Source organism: Cololabis saira, chromosome 14 (genome assembly GCF_033807715.1).
Source record: "Cololabis saira isolate AMF1-May2022 chromosome 14, fColSai1.1, whole genome shotgun sequence".
NCBI classification, from domain to species: Eukaryota; Metazoa; Chordata; class Actinopteri; order Beloniformes; family Belonidae; genus Cololabis; species Cololabis saira.
In genome coordinates, this window is record NC_084600.1 from 34,742,898 (window position 1) to 34,766,123 (window position 23,226).

Consider the following 23,226-nt stretch of genomic DNA (forward strand, 5'->3'; position numbering starts at 1 on the left):
TGCTCTTAGGTCAGCTGACCCCGTCCAGGGGGGGCCGGGCCTTTGCAGTAACTGGCCCCAAACTCTGGCACGAGCTGCCACTGCGCATACGCCTGGCTCCTTCTATGGCTGTTTTTAAGTCTTATCTTATCTAATTTTTATTCACTAGCATTTAACTCACCATGATTGTTTTATTTGATTTATGTGTTTCATGTTTTACATTGTCCTGTTTTGTTTTTCTTTTCCACTTTGGTCAGCTGTTGTTGTTTCTAAAGTGCTGTATAAATAAACTTGACTTGACTTTTTTTTAAGTTATCCACTAGGGCTGTTCGATTAATCGATTTTAAATCGTAATCGCGATTATGTAATTATAACGATGTTAAAACGTGAAACTCGTAATATCGATTTTTCCCTTTTTTTTTTTTTTTTTTTTTTTTTAACCTTGTCTGCACACATATTAATGATTGATGGAAATACCTCTCAATACCTGCGACAAGTGCCCCATCGGAGAGGCTCTTTAGTGTAGGAGGGGGCGTTGTAACATGCCACCGGGCATCCCTCAAGCCAGATGCGGTAGACCGGCTCGTGTTCTTTGCAAAAAACTTGCAAATGTGAATAGCAAATGTAATGACTGACATTACACACCTCTACCTCCTTCATGGGTTGCATTATAATTTAGCATGCAAAGACCCAGTTTAGTTTAATTAGAAAATGTCTTGTTTTATTTAATTGGAAATATAACTTACTGTATGTTTGCAAGTGCTGATTTGCTGATTTTTTTCAGAGATAAAACTTTATATTTTATTATATTTTTTAAAACTTTTTTTCAACTTATTTTACAGAGTTTTGCACTTTATTCATTCATTTTTGGTTTAATAAGAGCAAAGTTTGCACTTAAAGCCTAATGGGGCAAATGTTCAATAAAAAAACAGCATATTTGAAATCATTTCTTTGCCTTTTGTCAATTCACAAAATAATCGTAATCGTAATTGAAAATCGGATTTTGAGAGAAAAAAATCAAGATTTTATTTTTGGGCAAAATTGAACAGCCCTATTATCCACAAACAAAATCATTTCTACATCACACAAAAACTCTGCCGCTACGTTTCAAGACCTTTTGTTCAACATGTGTTTAATTACAGAGATTCCACTAATCCACATATGTCCGCTGCTGTCCTGGAAACCAGACTGTTTGCTTTCCTGGTTCTCTAAAGTCCTTTTTTTCTCTATCTTAAAGTGCTGGAAGGCTCACATTTGCCAGTGAAATCATGTTTCATCAGCTGTTAACCAACCCGGGAGATATTAATAGCTCAGGAACATAAATACTAGCGTTGACAGATGCCAGATATTATTTCAGGTGGAATATTGTTGCTTCTGTCTTGATGGCAAGCCTGGCAGAGCCTCTCTCTACTTAATCTAGTTGAAATGGATGTTAAAATAACGAAAAGCTTATTTTCAGCGCACGTCTCCCGAGCCGTCCCAACGAAAACAGAGAGCGACCTTGTGAGATACACAGGCGGGAAATCGGCTGCACATCCAATTAAATTGCAAGACAAAGTTTTTCTGAGCCAAAAATAACTTGAAACCTGTAAATGGCCTTGCTCATTTAAGCAAGCGAGAAGTTTCCCCCGTTCCCGTTACCCTTGTAGATAACAAGAACTTCAAGAGGAGTGTTGACACTGTGAATGCTCTGATTTGTAATTCACCCCCTTCTCCCGGCAGAACGGCCTCCAGCTCTTCTTTCTTTTTAATGATTCTACATGTGAACATTTCAACATTAATACAGCAGAGTGTAACATTTCTCTGTTATTTCAAGACATAGGGGAGTAAATGCATCTTTGCCAGCGGATGACGGCTCCACGAGCGAGCGTCTCAGCAGGTGCACGTCGGTGGATGCGAGACCCTGCTGTGCAGGACCACGGCACTCGGCTGGAAGCAGCCTTCCCAATTTTCCCAAGAACAGGCAACATCTTTCATTTAAGAATGGAAAATAGAGCAGGATGAGACCGGAGCAGACTGGGGTTCAGCTTGGCAGGGATCCACATTTCACTTTTGCTTCGACTAGTTTAACATCCAGAGTCATGCGTATTTTGCCTCGAGTGTATTGATGTTTTTTTTTTCAAACCATCCAAAGAAGCTATGTTATTCCCTCAAAACAAAAGTTCACGTAAAAGCTGACAGATTTTTTGTTTTGTCTTCTCCCCGGCCAGCCTTACCTGAGCTGGACGAGCTGACGATGGAGTCCGTCCTGGTGGAGCTGGAGAGCGTGTGTGAGGAGAAGATGCAGCAGGCCATCGAGGCGGAGGAGGGCCTGGGCATCGAGTACGATGAGGACGTGGTGTGCGACGTGTGCCGCTCGCCGGAAGGAGAAGACGGCAACGAGATGGTCTTCTGCGACAAGTGCAATGTCTGCGTTCATCAGGTCAGCCGCTGCAGGATCAATTCATCTTCCCCTCAAGAAATGTCTTTGTGTGTGCTTGTGAAAATATGACAATTATTCATTCTTGGGGCGTTTCTTTAATGTTGGCGCTCCATGAAAAGTCATAAAAAGCTGCTGAGAACATGACAAACAAATGACTAAAATCAATGCCACTCCAAAACCGGGTTTAGCTGGTTCTTTTCCAAACTCTGATAGCTGGAGGCCCAGCTTTGCGGTGTTTGTTTCACAGTGACTCAGTGTTAATTACCGTGTCAGCTTCACTGACATCAGCACACCTCTCAGTGTCATCAGGCCGGCTCTGCTGCTCCAAAACACCGGCGCGGAAAAGTTTCCTGGAGAATTTAATTTGGGTTACACAAACTGCACTTGGAGGCAAAAGCTGCGACAACACCAGGACCCAAAGCCCGTCCGTCGTCTAACTGGTTCCGACGTAACCATCCATCATCAACTCTCTTGTCATCGAAAGTTTGTCTTTTATATATGCAATCCATTTTCCATCCATCCATCTTCTCCCACTTATCCTGGGTCACGGTGGCAGTAGCTCAGACCTCTCCTCTCCTCCTGCAATCCATTTTATCTCCATGAAAGTGATGGAAAACATACTTCAGATTCATATTAGGACAGAAGTACATCAACAGATGAAATATATTTATTTGCACTTTTTATTCATTGTAAATCAATGCAGTGTGGGTGACGGTGTGTTGAAGGTACATGTGTTAGTGGGAATGTAATAGCTGCAGGATTATTCTGGTCCCAAACTCAGATTCCCTGCAGTGTTTTGCCACGGTTGTGTATCAAACGCCAAGCATTGCCAGATATTGATGCTCCCAAAAGTATGAAGTAACGTGAATGCTTTTATAGAGTTAGAACATGCATCTGCTCTTCCCAAGCTGCAGCAGGTGAACCGCAGACCCTCCATACTGAGCTGTTTGGCTTGATCAATGAAATCCTTTGATCGGAAAAGCGCTGTCTTTAATTCCCTTTCATAAAGACGGTCTTTGATTTGTACTTTCCCGTTCTCTTGTCGCTCTGACAGCCTGTTAGTGTGAAGATTAGTTTAGTTTCTCTCTCTTTCTCTCTCCCCTCGTTTTTTTCCATCACTGCATCTTCTCATTGTGTGCCGTAACTTTCTAGCCTGATTAAAAGAAAAAAAAAAAAAGGAGATGCCAAGGCGCCCATGTGCGAGGAGCGGAGAGGGAATTGGTTGGAGCTCTGATGATACAATAACCTGCTGCGCTTTTAAAGCAGCACAAAGTGGCGTTGCTTCGTTACGGCGGGCGGATGCTGCGGGTTGCTGAAGCGTGTCGTTACGCGTGTTGTTTGTGTAAAAGAAGCTGCGGTAAGCTTAACCTTTAAAGGGCTTTAAGATGAAAATAAAAGAGACGAGCGAAATAACACAGCTGTTTCACACATTTAAAAGGTGAACAAATGTTTTTCTCTGCATTCCACTCCCGTATGAAAAGTGAACTAATATCCAGATATGAATGCATTAATGAATGGTTTATTTTGGACAGAATACATTGAGACATTTACATGTTCATTTCACAAATAAAATAAAAGGTAAATAGAAATGTCCGAAAAAGGAGTAGGCTGAAGCCAAGGGCTTATTATAGCCTATCCTGTGCAGTGTATATCATTTATACAATATGGCATCCGGTGGATAATAATAAACAAATAAGAAAAGAAATATATAAAAAGAAAACAAAGAGAAACTGTCATTGCATTATGTTATATAAAAATAGCAATACCAATAATTCAAAAAGGGGTATATAGTGGTGCTATTTTCATGTTAATCTATAATAGGCTATACCAACATAATTAACAGATTTCTTTATAACTGTTTATCATTTTATATTTAAAATTTTTTTTGAAAACATAAATTGAGGTACACATTCTTAAATCCTTATCACAGCAATTCCACAATTTGACACCTTTGACGCAAACACAGTTTTCTATATCTCAGTATTCTGTTCCAGCCTTAATTATTTATTAGCAAAATTATAAGTATTTGGTTACTAAATATGGCATATTGTCTCTGGGCAGCTCAGAGTTAGTTCCACTCTTGGAAAGTAACTGATTTTTCCACCTTGTCCCCCCTATAACTGCTTGTTAATGTGACTTCTCGTATCCCTTTCCCTGGTGCAGGCGTGCTACGGCATCCTGAAGGTCCCGCAGGGGAACTGGCTGTGTCGGACCTGCGCTCTCGGGGTCCAGCCCAAGTGTCTGCTCTGCCCCAAGAGAGGGGGAGCCCTCAAGCCCACTCGCAGTGGAACTAAGTGGGTCCACGTCAGCTGTGCCTTATGGATCCCTGAGGTGAGGCCCGCAGGGAACACGCGGAGGTCGGCATGGTTACGGATATGTTTTGATGACTGTATGTGCGCGGCCTCTCACGAAGAATGTTGTCCCGCTCTCCGCTGCGTTTGGTGCCATTAAACTACGGTGGCCGACAAGGGCCAAACGCACTGCAACGGCCTAATGCGTCTCAGTTAAGGAAAACGGCTTCAAGTACAGAAACGATTCAAATTCACAAACTCAAAACGAGGTACAAAAAGAGGAACTTGGTGCAAATGAAAAAACGTGCTGCAAAAAACAAAGACAAATGCAGCATCATCAAACGCACTGCAAATAGAGAAACGATGCAAAGCACAAAACAATATAAAACAAGAAACCATCTTCAAAAGAAAAACGCTTCATAACCCGTCACTACAACCGGAAGTGCTCCGAACCTGCAGGGGGCGCTCTCGGGCGAGACCGAACAGCTGACTGAATCACAGTGTTTACATCCATGGTTTAAACATACAGCGGGAACGGTAATGTGATTTTTATCTGACTATATTTATATACAATGTTTATATCACTGTACAACGCTGTACATTGTATCGTCTGGTGTAAAATATAATGAAGAAACGTTTCGTAATGGATGTAAACACTGTGGTTCAGTCAGCTGTTCGGTCTCTCTCTACATCCCGTGTTTCTGTCCATTGAGCTGTTACGCCGAGAGCGCCCCCTGCAGGTTTGGAGCACTTCTGGTTGTAGTGACCGGTTATGAAGCGTTTTTCTTTTGAAGATGGTTTCTTGTTTTATATCGTTTTGTGCTTTGCATCGTTTCTCTATTTGCAGCACATTTGATGATGCTGCATTTGTCTTTGTTTTTTGCAGCACGTTTTTTCATTTGCACCACGTTCCTCTTTTTGTACCTCGTTTTGAGTTTGTGAATTTGAATCGTTTCTGTACTTGAAGCCGTTTTCCTTAACTGAGACGCATTAGGCCGTTGCAGTGCGTTTGGCCCTTATCAGCCACCGTATGAAACCAAACCGTACCGTTGTTCATGGGTCCATAGAAAAATGGCAGGGTACGGTAAGGGCGGAGCTTCGTTGATTGGCAGACAGGAAACTTCACTACCCACGAAACCGGCTGGAGAGTTTGTGAACACTCTTTCCCACCCGCAGTCTTCTCTCATACATCGTGGCATGGATTGTACGTACGAAGCACCAAAAGCCAAGCGTAACAAAAACTGCTGAGTAACTTGTTTGTCGACCGGCCCGTTGCCACGATGAGGTCAAATGGTTAAAGAGCTCCATAGCAACAGGTCTCCAGGGGTTTCTCGAGGCTCCGGTCGCTGCGACGCTCAATCCGAGGGGAGTGTCTCTCGGGAAGTGGTTCTCCTTTTTAAGAAGCAAGTGCTATAAACCACGTCTATTTACCGTCTGATATTCAAGAGGGACTCAACGTAGCCGCAGCTCCTCTGAATGGAAAGGAGCCAGCTGCTCAGAATAGAGGACGCCTTGATGCGTCCCTGGGGAGGTGTTTCAAACTGGAGGGAGACCTAGAACACACTGGAGAGATTCCCGGCTGGCCGGGGAATCCTCTGGATCCTCCTGGAGGAGGCTGCCAGGGAGAGGAAAACCTGGGCCTCCTCCGCTGTCGCTGCTGCTCCCACGATCTGAGCACGTGGAGGTGGATGGACGAGGATGATCACTTTTATGTCTTGATATGTGAAATCTTCGAAATTATTCACTGTATTTCTTTTTATCCAAGATATTTGCACATTTGCATCTTCTGAGAGCGATCTTTTCCTCTGCAGCCACACACGGAGTTTCATGTTTACAGTCACGCAATCCAGTCGGGAACCAAGATGTCTTGTGATTGAGAAATGGGTGCCGCTGACACTCTCTTTACATCTATTTAATATTTATGCGGAGGGACTCAAAAGAGTTTTGCAGAGCTCGAAACATTTGAACATTTTTGTTCATAAACCTTCCGGCAAATATTCATGCATGTTACGGATTCCTTGGCTGTTGTTGTAATGGTGGAGTACTGCTTACCAGAGGTGTCAAGTAACGAAGTACAAATACTTTGTTACCTTACTTAAGTAGATATTTTGGTTATCTATACTTCACTGGAGTAATTATTTTTCAGACGACTTTTTACTCTTACTCCTTACATTTTCACGCAATTATCAGTACTTTTTACTCCTTACATTTTAAAAACAGCCTCGTTACTCTATTTCATTTCGGCCTTTAAAAAAAAACTATCCAGTTAAATTGCTCCATCCGGATTGAGTTAATTTGGTTGTGGTTGGATGAGAATTATAAACATAATACCATTCCGACACCCTATTGGTTTGTACTCGTCTGCTCTCTGAAACACATGTTAATGCTCAATAGTACACATATATGGTTCTTTAATATATTTACATTATACTAAGATACATTCATTTTCAATGGCTTTTGTCCTTAATGGCTTTTTTCCCAATTACACTACTTTTACTTTTATACTTTAAGTAGTTTTGAAACCAGTACTTTTATACTTTTACTTGAGTAAAAAACTTGAGTTGATACTTCAACTTCTACAGGAGTATTTTTAAACTCTAGTATCTATACTTCTACCTGAGTAATGAATGTGAATACTTTTGACACCTCTGCTGCTTACCCTCTTCAATCCTGCGCTTTTACTTCAATAACTATACTTGTGTTCAGTATAAAGTCATGAGTCGTGTGACTATTAACGGTCAGGACAGAGGACATGGATGATTAAAACTCTTTCACCTCACATACTTATGTAGATGTACTGAAATAAATCTCAGAAACGAGCATAGAAAGCCTTTTACTCTGTGATTAAAAAAAAAAAAAAACAACTAAAAACATGCACCTGTCACTTGTCTCTACCAGGGTTTTCATGTTAATAGCAGATACTTTCACAGCTTCATTTAAAGGTCTTTCAGGGAAGACCTTTCTCTGCAGACTGGAGACGTAGCAGCTTGATTCGGTTCCTGTTGGCGGGGCGTGCAGCCGAGCAGCCTCTCATTTTGACTCCTGTCTTGACAATATCTTTTGGAAAGATCTGAAAGCTCCAAATAAAGCTGCTGATTTCAGAGGTTTGCAAACTCGCTTCATGCTTTGCACACCTTTGAAATGCTAACACATTCAGCGATGCGTCTTTGCTCTACTCGGCAGCACATTTCTCAATAATGGAGTGGCTTTTGGCACCTCAAACATTTTACTTCTAATTGCCTTCTGTCACCCTTGATTGGGCTAATTGTTTTCATTGCTCCGTTCGCTTTTGTTTTCTCTTCCAACTGTGGAGAGCGAGGGGAAGAAAGGATCATTTGCATGTATGCGTGTTTGTGCATGTGTCCTTGCATGAGCTAAAGAGGCGTTAATAGCAGATAACACTGTACCACACATATTCTGATGAAACAGTGGATTTTTTTCTTCCTTTTTTTGCCAGACATGATTGTTATCCGCTAGATTGGATGTGTCTGTGTGTTGTTTAAGTATCTCAGTGAGGAGTAGGTTTGACACCGTTGTCCTCACTTTGCCACATTTCCTCCGGGGGGGCTGCTGGAGGGGTTAGATTTGCTTTTAGGCCTATTTGGGGAAGGGTTGGACTTTATGTAATTGTGATGGCTGCGATTAGGGTGATGAGTTTGGCAGTATAGTTTGCTGATGATATCCTCACAAAGACAGCCTTTGGAAATATACTGCATGTGTTTGGGTGTATGTACATGTCTGCATGTCTAAGAACGTGTTATTCAGCCTTCAGATGATACACACACACACACACACACACACACACCCGCTGTGTGTGAAGCTGCCTTTTGGCCTCTGTCTTTATCCCCCGTGGAGAGGTCTCTCTATAAAGGGATTTTCACCACACACACAGACACAGATACGCGCACACACACACACACACACACACACACACATGCAAAGTCCTTCTTTTAAGATGTTTTTTTCCTTCAACACTGTAATTTCCACCCATTTCCACTGAAGTGATTTAAATTTTTGTCAGTTTGTCATCCACTGGCAGACATTGAAATGTAGAGTAAGTGGGGCTAGAAAATCAGCAAATGAGCATGTTTAAGGCCTGTACACACACACACACACACACACACACACACACACACACACACACACACACACACACACACACACACACACACACACACACACACACATGCACTCTTGATTTTCCAGCATATTGAGGTGTGACGAAGAGGAGAAGATGGAAATAGTTGAGAACAATCTAATCAGTTAACCACATCACACACGAGAAAGAAAGCTCTCCTTTTTCCTTTTTTGTCTGTTAATGAGAGAAAGCTGCACAAAAGATGTTTGTAATAACCGAAAGCGCAGAAGCTGTGGGCTCGTTCTGTTGGAGGAGCAGATGACCGAGAAAAAAAAAACTAGACGAGTGGATGAAGAGAGGGATGGGCGTGACCTTCGGAAGTCAGTCGTCAGAGTGTTAACACAAGCGTGAAAGACGAAGAGGGGAGCGGGTCTCGGCTCGGATGTGGATGGAGGAGAATGAATGTCAAAGAAGTGGGATGGCTTTCCAAAAAGAAGTAGCCAGTGGAGGAAGGAAGCGAGAAAGAAATGGCACTTTGGTGATAAGTGTACTCAGCTCTGTTCATGGGGAGCTGGCATGAGTCAATGATTTATTATTTATTCATTTTCTTTAGTTGTGTTTGACGAGGGGACGTCCGGGGGCCAAAGATGCTCTGAATGGACTCGTGGCTGACATTTTTCCGAGGAGCGCTGCTCAGAATCCAAGGACCATTTTTCATTTTTGTTTAAATGTGGGGTCCATTCACTCCAATTTATTGAAAGCTTCCACCTTTGTTTGAATCATTAACTTAAACAATAATAATGGATATTTTGCAGATGTGCAATTCAAAGATGGATTATAAAACTGTGCCTGTTTTCCAAATGTGGTTTAATGAGCTCAGCGGTTTGTTTATTTGTCAAAAACCTTCCAGATTCGAGGTTAAATCCGTTTAGCTGGAAGTGTCAACAACAAACAACAACTTCTCCCCTGATGTGTGCCTATCACAAATGTATTTAATAACTGTCTTCCTGGCTGCTTGTTTCCCTGCAGGTGAGTATAGGCTGTCCGGAGAAGATGGAGCCTATTACTAAGGTGTCCCACATCCCTGCTAGCCGCTGGGCTCTGTCCTGCAGCCTCTGCCGAGAACACACAGGAACCTGCATCCAGGTACGTTTGGAAAATACTCATCACTACCAGGGCTGGGGATCAATTCAAATGTCAAGAATCAATTCGATTCCGATTCTTAAGATTCAGAATCGATTATCAAGATTTGATTCGATTCGATCCGAATATTGATTTGGGTTAGTGTTATTAAAACTGTTTTTTCAGCTGTTGCATGAATTATATGACTGTAGTTAGGCAAAATATTACTACTAGTATTATATTGAGATTAAACAGCAAGTATTGGCAGCTAATGATGCTGTAAGGACCAATCACCTCCCAGAATGCTGATAGAACTGCTTTCAGAAACATCATGTGGGTCAGAATTACCAAACAGATCCAGGGCAGCAAACAGAGACGGATGAAATCGGTTTTATTTTTCCCCACATTCCGTTTTTATTTGTTCCATTTTTTCGGTCTATTTTGGTTTTTAATTTTTGAGCATTTGGTTTTTTGCATTTTTTGCAAATGTAACCCCAGGACAGTAATTAAAGTAATGAAATATAGACAATTTATGCAATTATAACCTAACACTTTAATGTTTTCATACCTTTAAACATATTTAAAGGCAAAAACATGGCACCAGTTATTCTCGTGTCCAACAAAACATTCCTTTTTTGGGGATAAACAAAAAAATAACCCCCCCCCCCCCCCGATTTTTAGGAATTAATATGAGAATTGATTTAGAATTGGGAAATCGATTTTTTCAACACAGGCCCAATCACTACATATGCATTTCCTCAGTTTTATCGTTGCCTGTGTCTTGAAATACGCAAGATAATCATATGAGGACGGAAATTAAACTATAAGAAGAGTTTTTTTCTCTTTCTTTTGTTTTTTTTCGATCAAGAAAATAGAAACAAATTGTCATTTATGTTTTTTTTTTAGCAGCACGTCTGTGGAAGAGGAATCTAATCATATTCACATTCGTTCTGACTGTTCTCATCTGGACTTATGAAAAAAATAATAGACAAACCTCGTGTTTGTACCTCTAGAAGTGATTGAATTCTAGTGTGGCAGATGCTGTCTTCATTTAATTCCTCCCGTCTTGCTCCATCTCTCGTGCAGCAACTGATTGTTTCTTTCAGACTTTGCAAAGGGGAAAAAAAAAGCCATAAAAAGGTACACTTTTGCAAAACAGCTTCTACCAAAATACTCAAGGGCTTCAAAGTACTTGCAGAGGTATAAATTCCAACCATTAACTTTTCTTACTTGACCTGTAGACTTTGGAGTGGGCTGGAGCCTTTCCCAGATGGGATTAGTATCGAAATGCTTGCCCGTGCATCGCCAGCCAAACACAAGCCCAGTTTTCAGACAATTGTGAAGCAAATTTAAAGCAGACTTTTGAAACTTGGCTAAATAAGAAAAGTAGACAAGTTTCCATTACCTCGTTTGGAGTGAATAAACTCATCGGAGAGCAGTGGCTGCTTTGCACATGGATTTATGGCCATATACACATGGAAAAATGGAAAGACGTCTAAATCTGCACATGAAAACTCCAATTTGTCCGTCAGCTCGCCCCAAAATATCTGACCTATGGCAAGAAACCAGGGAGTTTGGAGTACTTCTGCATACACAGAAAATGTCCAAACTTGTCACAGAATGGCTTCATCAGATCTGCGATTTCAAGTCGCGAGGAAACGGTGCTAATGATTGCTCCACTGAGCTGCCACAAATTCAAAATCAAACATATATCATTTTTATACACACACAATATCACAAGTGATATTATTTTTTGGCTCCTGCTTGGCAGGACACAGGCGACACTTTGAACTGCTGCAAATACAAAAACAAAACCCTGCTGACATGCTTTCTTACCCACTTTGCAGCCGTTAGCCCGTGTGCTGTTTACCTATTAAAGTGCCTTGAAGGTGAACTGCATTCTTAAAACCCCCATGTGTGTATGAACTCTTGTGGCGTATGCACACGCGTGTTGGATGTACAGTATGCCTTAACGTGGCTGTCTGTGCAGCCGTGGGAGTGTTTGCTTTGAGAGTATTGATGCTGTAGATTAACTGTGAGCCTTTGAGCCAGAACTGCCTGAAGGGAGAGAGTCTCACTCTCATGTTTCTATAGCTGGAGGCATGCGGCCGTGCAAACAAACTTACTGATCAGCTGCAAGCTCACACAGAAGGTAAAGATGCTGATGCTCCACAGCAGCGGAGCAGCAGGGGTTCTTTGCACAACTTAACATAGAGAAAAGTATGGTGTCAGTCTTGCTTTTTCCTCACTGTCTCAGTGATGGAATATAATATGTGTTATCCAAAAACATCCAAAAACACATGCATTAGAAGTAACCAACTTAGGCCCAATCCCAATACACCCCCTACTTTCTACCACTAGCCCTCCCTCACTATCACTACCCCTAAAAAAGAAGGGACAGATTTTAGGGCACTTGAAATCTTCCCAGGGGCCTGTCCCAATACTCCCACTACCCCTACTTTCAGCACCACTCCTAAAATCAGGAAGCAGAGAGCCAAAAGCTGTTTTAATTTCAGCTGTAGCGCTGTTAATATGCCACTTTATTAAGTTTAAATATTTTTTCAGGCGTAAAAGTAACCGTTAAGATCCCACACCTGGGCTCAGTTTATCCAAATAACGCCTGTTAAGAAATTTGACCCGATGTTTTCAGAGATGAGAAGAGCCGCCGACTCGGAGCAGCAGCAGCAGCAGGAGTACAGACGTGATCGCCAGGTCAACCTGCGCCGTCGTCCCGGGGAGAAACCTGCAGCTCTGTGGAGAATTATCGCTGGCTGAAATAAATCATTTAGGAAGATAAATGTTGGTTTAATAGATTAAATCTAACAGTTGTAGCTACGCCTGTTAAGAAATTTGCTCCGAAAATTTCGAGATTTCTGCCTGCCGGCTCAGGAACTGATTTATGGGTCCGCGTTAAATCGACGCAGAGCCTACGGCGTAGGTTACGTAACCTACACCGTAGGCTCTGCGTTGGTGTAACGCGTAACCATAAATCAGCCTTTATTCTGGCGTGATCTTCGGCAAACGGGCAAACGAGTGATTATGTACATTCACTGAGTGAATATTATGAAAGTAAAATATATATTTCTCGCTAGAAATGTAATAAAAATGCATTTTTATGCAGAAACTAACTCAAAATATTGATTTTATTCACTAAAAAATAAGAAATGTCCGCCATGTTTTGTTTTTTTGATTCAGTCCGCGGAAATCTTTCTGTCCCTAGATCAAACTAGTGAGCATCGGAAAACCCTCGCTCCGTAGGGACAGATTCATAGCCACTACACTAGTTTTCTTCACTACCCCTAGGTGAAAAGATGAATTGGGACACCACTACCCTCACAGGAATGCGCAAAATTTAGGGGTAGGGCTGAAAAGTAGGGGTAGGGGGAGTATTGGGACAGGGCCTTATAGTCCAGGCTAATGTCTGGTTCTAGATATTCTTACAGCTCAGACCTTTTATTTTAAGGCTAAAAACACTTTGATGTATGACTCTTAGAGCTGTTGGTCTCATAATAATAATATTAATAATACATTTTATTTACAGGCGCCTTTCATGACATTGAAGGTCACCGTAGAGATAAAAACAGAATGCAGAATAAAATACAGACACCGTATGAAAAAATAAAAGCAATAAAAGATAAGAATGATGATAAATGGACGGGTATGGATAATGGTCCTAGCATCAGTCGCTCCCGTTATCTGTGCAGACGTGTGTTCTGGTTCTCCCGCTCAGAGAGGAAGAAAAGCCTGAACAGATGAGTACAGGTATGCTTGGAGATGGAGATGGAGATGTGTGTCTATCGCATCGGCCAGATATTACGCCGCATGCCCTTCACACACAAACATACATGTTTCCCGGACTGTGGGAGGAAACCGGAGCACCGGGAGGAAAAACCCACACAAGCACGAGGAGAACATGAACCGGGAATCGAACCAGGAACCTTCTTACCAGGGTTGCCACCCGTCCCTTAAAATACGGAATTGTTACGTAATTGGGAATTAAAAGTTGCGTTCCGTATTGAACCAATACAGACATATATTATGCTCTTATTTATTGATGTCATAATATACAGGTGAAGGTCGGAAAAGTTGAATATGTCGCAAAACTTCATTCTTAGTAAATTCAACTAAAGGTGAAACAAATATATTATTTCCCACTACATTCAAAGTGAGATATTTCAAGCCTTTATTTGTTATAATTTTGGTAATTATGACTCACAGTTTATGAAAACCCCAAATGAAAAAATCTCTATATTATGAAATCAATAAACAATTAAATCATCAAAATGATAACTAATAAAGGTTTAACACATCTTGCTTTGCGTGTAATGAGTTTCACCTTTTAAGTTGAATTATTGAAATAAATTAACTTTTACACCATATTCTAATGTTCCGACCTTCACCTGTAGGTTATATTCTACATCTGGGCTGATGTGGACATACATAACATAGGAGGCTATTTCAGTTGCTAGTATGGTTGTCTGTCTGTACAGTCACGCAACTTAAATGCTATTAAAGCACTTTAAACTTTAAATCAAAGCATTTTGTTTTTTCATATAAAATAAATACATTTCTATGCAGTTTAGACGTTTTAGGGATGTCCCTTTTTTCGGCGCCTGCACTGCTGAAATTGGGGTGTCCCTTATTTCTATTTCTGAAAGGTGGCAACCCTACTTCTTACAGCAGTGCTAACCAGTGCTAAATGTCCCGTCCTAAATGGAGGCTATGACTGTTGATTGTTTCAGAATATTGGGAATAAAATACTTGTATTTAAAACCCTTTTTATGAACTGATGAGCTCTCCTGGTGTTACGGGACTCATAAATGAGTTCATGAAAAGAAAGTGAGCTGAAAAGGTCAACAGGCCCGGTCTGGTAATAGCTCAGAGAGACGGTCCGTGAACAAGTGTCCTCAGTAAGGGAGGGGTCCGCTCAGCTAACCTAAACCTTTAATTTATCATCAGTTCACCTTTTTCTTTTTTTATATCTGTTTGACTTTGCAAGCCCTTCAGTTCAGCTCGTGGAGGTTCCTTCACCATCTCCGGTGAAGGAACCTCAGGCTCATTTCGATGCTGTTTCTGCCCCCAGGGCCGTAACACACAGGCAGTGTGAACGAGGTTAAAGTGTCACCTGTAAAGGAACAAATGTCAGATGAAACACGTTAAAACTGGTCTTCAAAGGGTCAAATAATAAGAAACAATCTTTGCATTTATTTCCAGTTCTGTCCCGCTGCTGTCATTTGATCGGTTTTGTTTTTTCCTGGTGGTTAGTTTGTAGTTTGTAACATGGGACAGTAGTTTCTGATTAATACAGAACAGCAGCCGTTTACATATCGCCATCTTCTTGTCCAGTTGACTCTAATACAAATTAAAGCACAGATTCTATCTTACAGTAGATTTCTAAAATGTATGAGAACCATTTCAACTTAATAAGCAACTGCCTTGCTTCCCATTGCCAGGCTGGATCAGTATGAAACCACTGACACAAGAACACACACACACACACACACACACACACACACACACACACACACACACACACACACACACCGCTGAACTGCAAATCCTGTTTGAATTGCCCGTTGAGTAAATTGATTGCATCAGCTGAAACGGGCATGACATGACGAGCAGCGACGTTTGTCTGTGGAGCGTTGAGGTTAATCCAACCTGCGTAGAAAAAAGGGGGAAAAGAGTCATCTTAATCAGAACATGTGTCCTTTTTTTAAAGAACATTTTAAATGCTTTGGCCTGAGTTCTTGAGATATTCAGATGGTTTGCCAGATTTCAAACCATGAACGGCACCAACAATAGGAGCTAAATGTAGTAACGTCGTTTAGCAGCGGACAAAGAAAGCATCACAAGGATGAATGCAAACATGCTTGTGCACAACGCCACCGTGATCTAGCACAGCAAACTTCTCATTTTGCCTTAAAGGATGAGCTTACTAAGTTTCCCTCAAGGCTGTTTGAGCCACATGACTGGGAGTGGAGAGGATACTCGCAGCCCAACTTCTCAGGTTAATTACAACAAAAACATTGAATATTAACAGCCTTTCAGGTTAAGTAATCTCTTTGATTCATCGTATAAATTGCACTGCAGTACCTGTCAGCGCTGAAATGCGTCTTTTGATAGAAAGCGTTCCCTTTTACAACTTATTACAAGGCAAAAAAGCAGGAATAAAGCAGAGTCTTCTACATGTTATGAGAGAGGAGGCTCTCTGAGGAAATGTTGGAGGTCACATACAAACACGGTGCAGAACCCTCCTGCTGAATGTTGATCTCTTCTGATATGTACAAGTAGCGACCTGCACCCACAAATTTAAAAATGTCCACGTATGTTTAGGCGGTGACAGCAGCACAGACACACAAGTGTTCGCTCCGAGTCGAAGGAGACTCGGCGGATGTTCCTGCAACGGATGTCAGTGAAAAGCACGCGCAGAAACGTGTCTCAAGTTACCCAAATGTCAGCAGAGATGAGGGATCCATGTTTGTTGTGACTTGACTCGTCGTTCTGCTCTGCTGCACTCGTATCAGAACCTGAACGGTCAGAACATGGCGTCTAAAAAAGTGTCTTAACCGCTGATGTGCTGTTTTTTTAAACATGTTTGTAGTGGCAAAATCTAAAGATGAGTTTTCTTTTACCACATTCCGTCCATTCATTATTTCTTTGCCACATGGAAAGGCTTAAGCAGACGTGTCAGACTCCCAGCTGTCCTTTAAATAATCCAAAGAGCGTGTTGATTTTATGATGCTTAGAATTTATTGTAAAAATAACAAACTTAAAAAAAAAAGATGAAATAGAGTCCTTGGGTTTTAGCAGTAATTGTCAGAGGGTCCCATTCCCCTGCTCATCCTGCAGCCGCGGTCAATGACAGTTTCGCTGCTGTATCCGCCTTATCCCGTCATACATCACACTAGGGCTGGGCGATATATCGAAATTTTAATATATATCAATATATTTTCAAACACGATATGGTACGAGACAATATCGTTTATATCGATTTAAAAAAAATAATAATAATATATATTTTTTTTTTTTTTTTTTTTTTTTAATGATTTTGATATAGCTTATTTTGTGACAAATTGACTTGAATGTTTTATTTGAGATTTGCACAAATGTTTTGTTATTTGCACAACTGTCAACCTCAGTAGAAAAGTCTGCCTGTTACTGTCTACATTGTATTAATTGCACAGTGTATTTTAATTTAATTGTTATGCAGGAAAGGGATATTTGTTTTATTTTATTCAAGAAGCATTTTTATTCTATATATGCAGGCAGTTTATTTTTATTTCATTTGTTTTATACATTTTGATATTGTGCAGACCTCTGTTAATAAATGAACCTGTGTGACATTTGGCACGAGGCTTTGTATTAAAACTGACTCTTTTTTTAAGGGTTTGCCTCAGGAAAAAATGAAGCTAACAGAGATGCTATGCTATAATGCTTTGGGGGAAACCCCAATTATGGCACCGAAAAAATATCGATATATATCGAGTATCGCCATTTAGCTAGAAAATATCGAGATATGACTTTTGGTCCATATCCCCCAGCCCTAACACGGCGTCTAAAAAGTGTTTTAACTGCAAATGTGCTGTTTTTTTAAACATGTTTCTGCCCTCTCTCCTCCCAGTGCTCCATGCCCTCCTGTATCGTGGCCTTCCATGTGACCTGCGCCTTCGACCACGGCCTGGAGATGAAAACCATCCTGGCCGAGAATGACGAGGTGCGTTTCAAGTCCTTCTGCCTGGAGCACAGCTGCACCGCCAGCAGCACGTCGAGTTCGGCCGGCGTGAGCAACGGCAGCCACGCGGCCGCCTCCACCACCAATGGAGCGCACGGAGCCGCCAGAACGGAGTGGGCCGCCGCTGACAACGCCTCCGGGGTCCAGCGGGACCCAAAGAGCAGCGGCGAGCCAGAGCAGAGGTCCGTCTCCCACGTAGTTTCAGTGTCGGCGTCGGAGCGAGCCGAGCGGGACCAGCTGGAGCGGGAGAAGGTGAGCCAGAGGAAGCAGAAGCTGCAGGAGCTGGAGGACGAGTTTTACCAGCTGGTGGAGCCCAGAGAGGTCGCTGAGAACCTGGGGCTGCCCCACTCACAGGTACGCTACGCTAACAGATGCTACCGTTCATGTCCCATACACCACATGTGAAGTAACACATTTCTCCCCCAGACAGTAGCTCAGATTTTAAAGTGGTGTAATTACAAAGCTCAGAGATGATGGCGGCTCCGAGCTTGAGTGGGTGAGAGAGACCGTCGATGAGGGAGGTCAGATCAGCAACACTCGCAGCAGCAACATGCAGCAGTCGCTGCAGCACGCCGTCCTCCCCGAGGAACGGGAAGCTGAAGGCTCTCGTGACACTAAAGCTGGGCATACACTGTGCGATATTTTAAATCGTTTGAGACTGCCCCATCTCACACTGCACGACTAGATTTCAAAAGTTCAAAAGTTCACAGCCCACGATTTATGGTCTCACACTGTACGACCCGATGCTCAGATGCGACCCGTCTGCTCACACTATACGATCATAATCTTCACGTCGGACCTCTGTTACTGGAACTCAAGGCCGGTTTTGGGGCAGGGGTGGGCTGTGTCCACCCAAACGTGCGTCCTGCCCACCGGATCAAAGGTTATGGGGATCCTTTATTTTTTTATAATTTTATTTTTTATATATAAAAAAAAACAGCGCACACTAAAGGCTGATTTATGGTTCCGCGTTACACCAACGCAGAGCCTACGGCGTAGGGTACGCGGCGACCCGCACCGTATGTGGAAATGCGGTCTTTTTCTGCTATTAAAACATGATTTGTAATGTGAATTTGCAACACTTAAACTACAAATAATAGTTTTTGGCGTAACATCAGAGATTGCGCATGCTCTCTGCGAAAGGATGAGGCAAATCGGGTCGCAGCTGCTTCAACTGTGCGATTCCTTCACGAGGAGCGACCAGGATTTCAAACACGCTTGATTTTCTTGCGACCTCACGATTTGTGATCGGGAGCTCGTCGTGAGGTGTTAATCTCTCGTCGTTACCCCACGTACACTGCACGAGGCACGAGCAACGATTGGGTCAAAATCCGTCCCGATCCAAAAAATAGTTGCACGACTGGAAAATCGGCTCAAAACGAGCCGATAATCGCACAGTGTATGCCCGGCTTAAGACAGGCCTTGGTCTTATTAAACTTATTTTTAACAGAATTTTACAAGACTCTAGAAATATGAGGCATGTTCAGCGTGTTTGACAGTAAAACACTAGCCTCGGTGTGTTGAGTAATCATGTAACGTTGCTTTAAAAAGGCATCATGCCTAATTGATGATTTGCGTGACGCCTCTGTGGTTGAAGAGAGGAATATGACGCCTCTGAGCACCCACCGCTCTCTCTCACTCATGCTTGCGACATTTTAAAGACGGACTTTATGAGCCCCGTCTGTTGGTCATTTAGGCTCCACATCTGCCCGTTGCTTCATCTAGATGGTTGGAAACCTTTTGATCAATCTTGCGACAGCGTCTCATCACCCATAAGCGTGCTCACACACCCCCCTCAGCGAGTAATAATCCTCAGTCTGCCATCATTCTGGCTTCACCCTCCACACCTGCATGCTGCTCGTCAGCTGAGCGTAAAGTTTATCTTTTGTAAGATTTACTCGCGTGTGAGTGATTGGCAGAGCTGGGTAGAGTAGCCAAAAATTGTACTCAAGTAAAAGTACTGTTACTTCAGAATAATATGACTCAAGTAGAAGTAAAAAGTAGTCATCCAAATAATTACTTGAGTAAAAGTAAAAAAGTACTTGGTGAAAAAACTACTCAAGTACTGAGTAACTGTTGAGTAACGTCTGATTTCTTTTTTAACACAACCATTCAAACAGACAAAAGTACAAAATAATCATCTTCAGGGAAATTAAATTAATAAAATAATAAAATTAATTAAAATTAATTAAATTAAAATAATGTTAAACTAAATTGAAGTACTTTAATAAATAATAAAATAAATAAGATAACAGAATAAAAAAATAAATTACCGTAAGCACAAAAGTAAGTGAAGTAAATAGCACAAAATTTCAAGCATTTGTACTTTTCTTTTTTAACCATGCTCCGCAGGCAGAACTAGAACAAGCCCATGAACTCATAGAAACTCTGTGTGTGTGTTTGAGTCTGTGTATATGTGACAAAACATGCAAAAACAAATATTTTTCCCAAAGAATCACTCAGTGATGTCATGAGATTGATGCGTACATGGATAAAAGGGATAAAAGAAAAGTAACAGCTCAACGTAGCCTAATGTAGCGGAGTAAGAGTAACAGTTTCTTCTTCACAAATCTACTCAAGTAAAAGTAAAAAGTATAGTGATTCAAAACTACTCCTAAAAGTACAAAGTTTCCTAAAACTTACTCAAGTAAATGTAACGGAGTAAATGTAACTCGTTACTACCCACCTCTGGTGATTGGACCCTGCTGTGGAGCATCATCCCAAACTAACATGAAGGAATTAAACGCTTTGTCTCCCATCTAAGAAAGACTAAATAATTACTTAACAGTCGAGATGCATTATTGCTGTTATGTTTGTATTAATGTCTTAACATGTCTTAATTAATTGACGCATCTGAATAAATCAAATAATTTTTTTTTTTTTTAAGGTGGATTTCTTGTATCAGTTCTGGAAGTTGAAGAGGAAGGCCAACTGTAATCGGCCTCTGGTGACCCTAAAGAGGGACGAAGTGGACAACCTGGCCCAACAGGAGCAGGACGTCCTCTACAGACGACTGAAACTCTTCACGCACCTCCGACAGGACCTGGAACGGGTCAGTGGCACCAACGTTCGTGTGATAACCCTGTTTGTTTAGCTAGGTCTGTTTATGTTTACGCCCTTTCCTCGATGTGCAGCCCTGCTCTGCACTTGATCTTTGCAATGTTGCAGATAAAGACGGAGAGGTGAAGTCAATTCAGAGAGTAAAAGACGATTCTTTTTCTTTTTCCTCATAAGCGTGACTGTAAAATGAACGAATAGCTTGGAAGAAGAAATCTTGTTTTCCGGAGATTTTCCCTCTCGTGGTTTGGGAGAAAGTAGATCAGAATAAGCTCCAAGTATGAACATGCCAGACAGGGAATTTTTCTTTGGTTGTTTTGCTCACTGAACCCAGATTTGAATAGTTACAAACAGTAATAGACAAATGGCTCTTATTAACATACAGTATATACCATTTAAAAGTGAAAGTTGCAGCAGTATGAGGTAGAAATTGTTATTGAAAGGTGCATTGCATATGATTGTGGTTATTATTATTAGGGCCCGAGCACTTACAGTGCGAAGGCCCTATTGTATCTGTAGGAATTTTCCTTTTCCTTTTTTTTTTAATTTTTCCGACGAAAGGAGGGCCTTTTTGCCCCCCTAAACGTGCCCCAGAAGTCACCAAATTTTGCATGCAAGCCAGGCCTGGTGAAATATTTGATATTTAATGGTTTGCATTAATGGGCGTGGCCTAATGGCTCAACAGCGTCCCCTAGAAAACTTTGTGCCTCAAGCCCCACAATACGGTTTGACGTACATGCTTGAAAATCGGTACACACCTGTATCATGTCGCAACTTAAAGAAGTTAAAGCTTAAAAAAGTCTCTTGGCGCCATGGCCGAAACCCAACAGGAAGTCGGCCATTTTGAATTAATCGTGTAATTATGGTTAAATTTATGCCATTCCTTCGGCAGTTAATACGGCCCGAACCGTAATGTGCACCCAGGTGTGTTATACATCAAAATGTGCGTCTCCATCCTGCAACGACACGCATTACTTTTCTCAGTCAAAAGCGTTACCGTGGCGACGCTAGATGCCAAAAAGCGCACCCCCACTTCATCTGGTTGGTCCATATTTGATATAAAGAGTCATGAGTGGTGTCATCAGACTCGGTATTGAGTACTTAACCTTCATTGGCATGAATAAGCCCCGCCGCTTCTTCTGATTGGTCAATATTTGATAGATCCTATTTTCTGCCATAACTTTTGAATGCTTTGACATAAAGACTCGTGGGTGGTGTCATCGGACATGGTTTTGAGTCCTTGAACATAATTGCTGCAAATTAGCCCCTCCCCTTCATCTGATTGGTCGATATCTGATAGTTCCTACTTTCTGCCATAACTTTTGAATGGTTTGATATAGAGAGTCGTGGCTGGTGTCATCCGCTAAATGTCCAGGCCTGAAGAATCTACATGCAAGTCAAACAAGCGCTTCCACTGCAGCCTGAACGTGCACGAGGGTGCGAGGGCCCGTTCATCGCTGCTTGCAGCTTTGATTATTATTATTGCACAGTGATTGATTACTCTGAGACTCTATGAGTGATGAGAGTTCATCAGAGCAGCTGTCTCAGGTGACGCCGAGAACAAAAACAGCACATATGTGCCCTTTGGGATGTAGAACATCGCTGCTGTAGTAGGAAAGTGTGGGAGTTGTGGGGATGCCAACGACACTGAGCAACTTCCATCAACTGGGAGGAAGTTGGAGAGGTTTTCTTTTATTGGGAACCGGGACACGTCGAGCCAAACACAATTACACAGCTGTTTTAGTGGTAACCAGCTCACACGTTCAGATTGTTCAGGTGGTATTGGGCTGAACCTGGAGCTTCTGAGGAATAATTAGCTTTAGTGCATCAGTGAGAAACGCACACATTCCAGATAGGTTTGTTTGAGGCGTCCTTTCTGGATCTCAGTCTGATTCTGTGTGCTTGTGATGATGTGAAGCTGAAGAGGCTTCCAGGCCTCATAAAACTGGTCCCGGAGGAAACCAACAGGAGCTTGTTGTGTAAGGAGAAGAGGACATAGACACGGCTGCAGAAGTGACACCTGCCTGACGCCCTCCGTAGATGTAGGAAAGGGCCTGGCAAAGTGCAGGAAGGGGGACAGGATCCGCCGCAGGGTCTTGTAGGCATGGGGCGATATACGATATTATCGTATATCGCGATAAAAAACGGCCGCGATAACGTTATCGTGGGGTACTGTAATTATCGCCAATTTTTTATTTTATTTTATTTTATTTTTTTTGTCACACAAGGCTACCAGCCAGGTAGAAGCCAGTGTTATTTTTTCATGTATTTTATTAATATTATTTATTATTATTATTTATTTAATATTTTTTCAGAGAGTAGTACAATCCGTGTGCATTTGACTACTGTGGCACTTTATTTTCACTCAATCTTTGTGTTGGCCATGCAGCTTTTGTTTTGTATACTATAGAGCAGTGCCTTTATTTTATTATTTTTCCAGAGAGCCGTACTAAGTAGCAGGCAGCCAGCCACTGTTAAAGTTTCAGAGAGTAATACAATCAGTGTGCATTTGGCTCTTCTTTGTCACTTTATTTCTATTTGT

General features: G+C 41.8%; 1 protein-coding gene across 1 annotated transcript in view; it reads left to right on the top strand.

Annotated features, from left to right (window-relative positions):
* The window catches only part of jade2 (jade family PHD finger 2), a 293,930-nt gene that overhangs the window by 167,705 nt on the left and 102,999 nt on the right, over positions 1–23,226 (top strand). Inside the window, exons 6-10 of the mRNA XM_061740530.1 lie at positions 2,190–2,401; positions 4,565–4,732; positions 9,800–9,916; positions 17,517–17,981; positions 20,515–20,679. Coding sequence (XP_061596514.1) covers positions 2,190–2,401; positions 4,565–4,732; positions 9,800–9,916; positions 17,517–17,981; positions 20,515–20,679 — 1,127 coding nt within the window. The remainder of the gene's footprint in view (positions 1–2,189; positions 2,402–4,564; positions 4,733–9,799; positions 9,917–17,516; positions 17,982–20,514; positions 20,680–23,226) is intronic.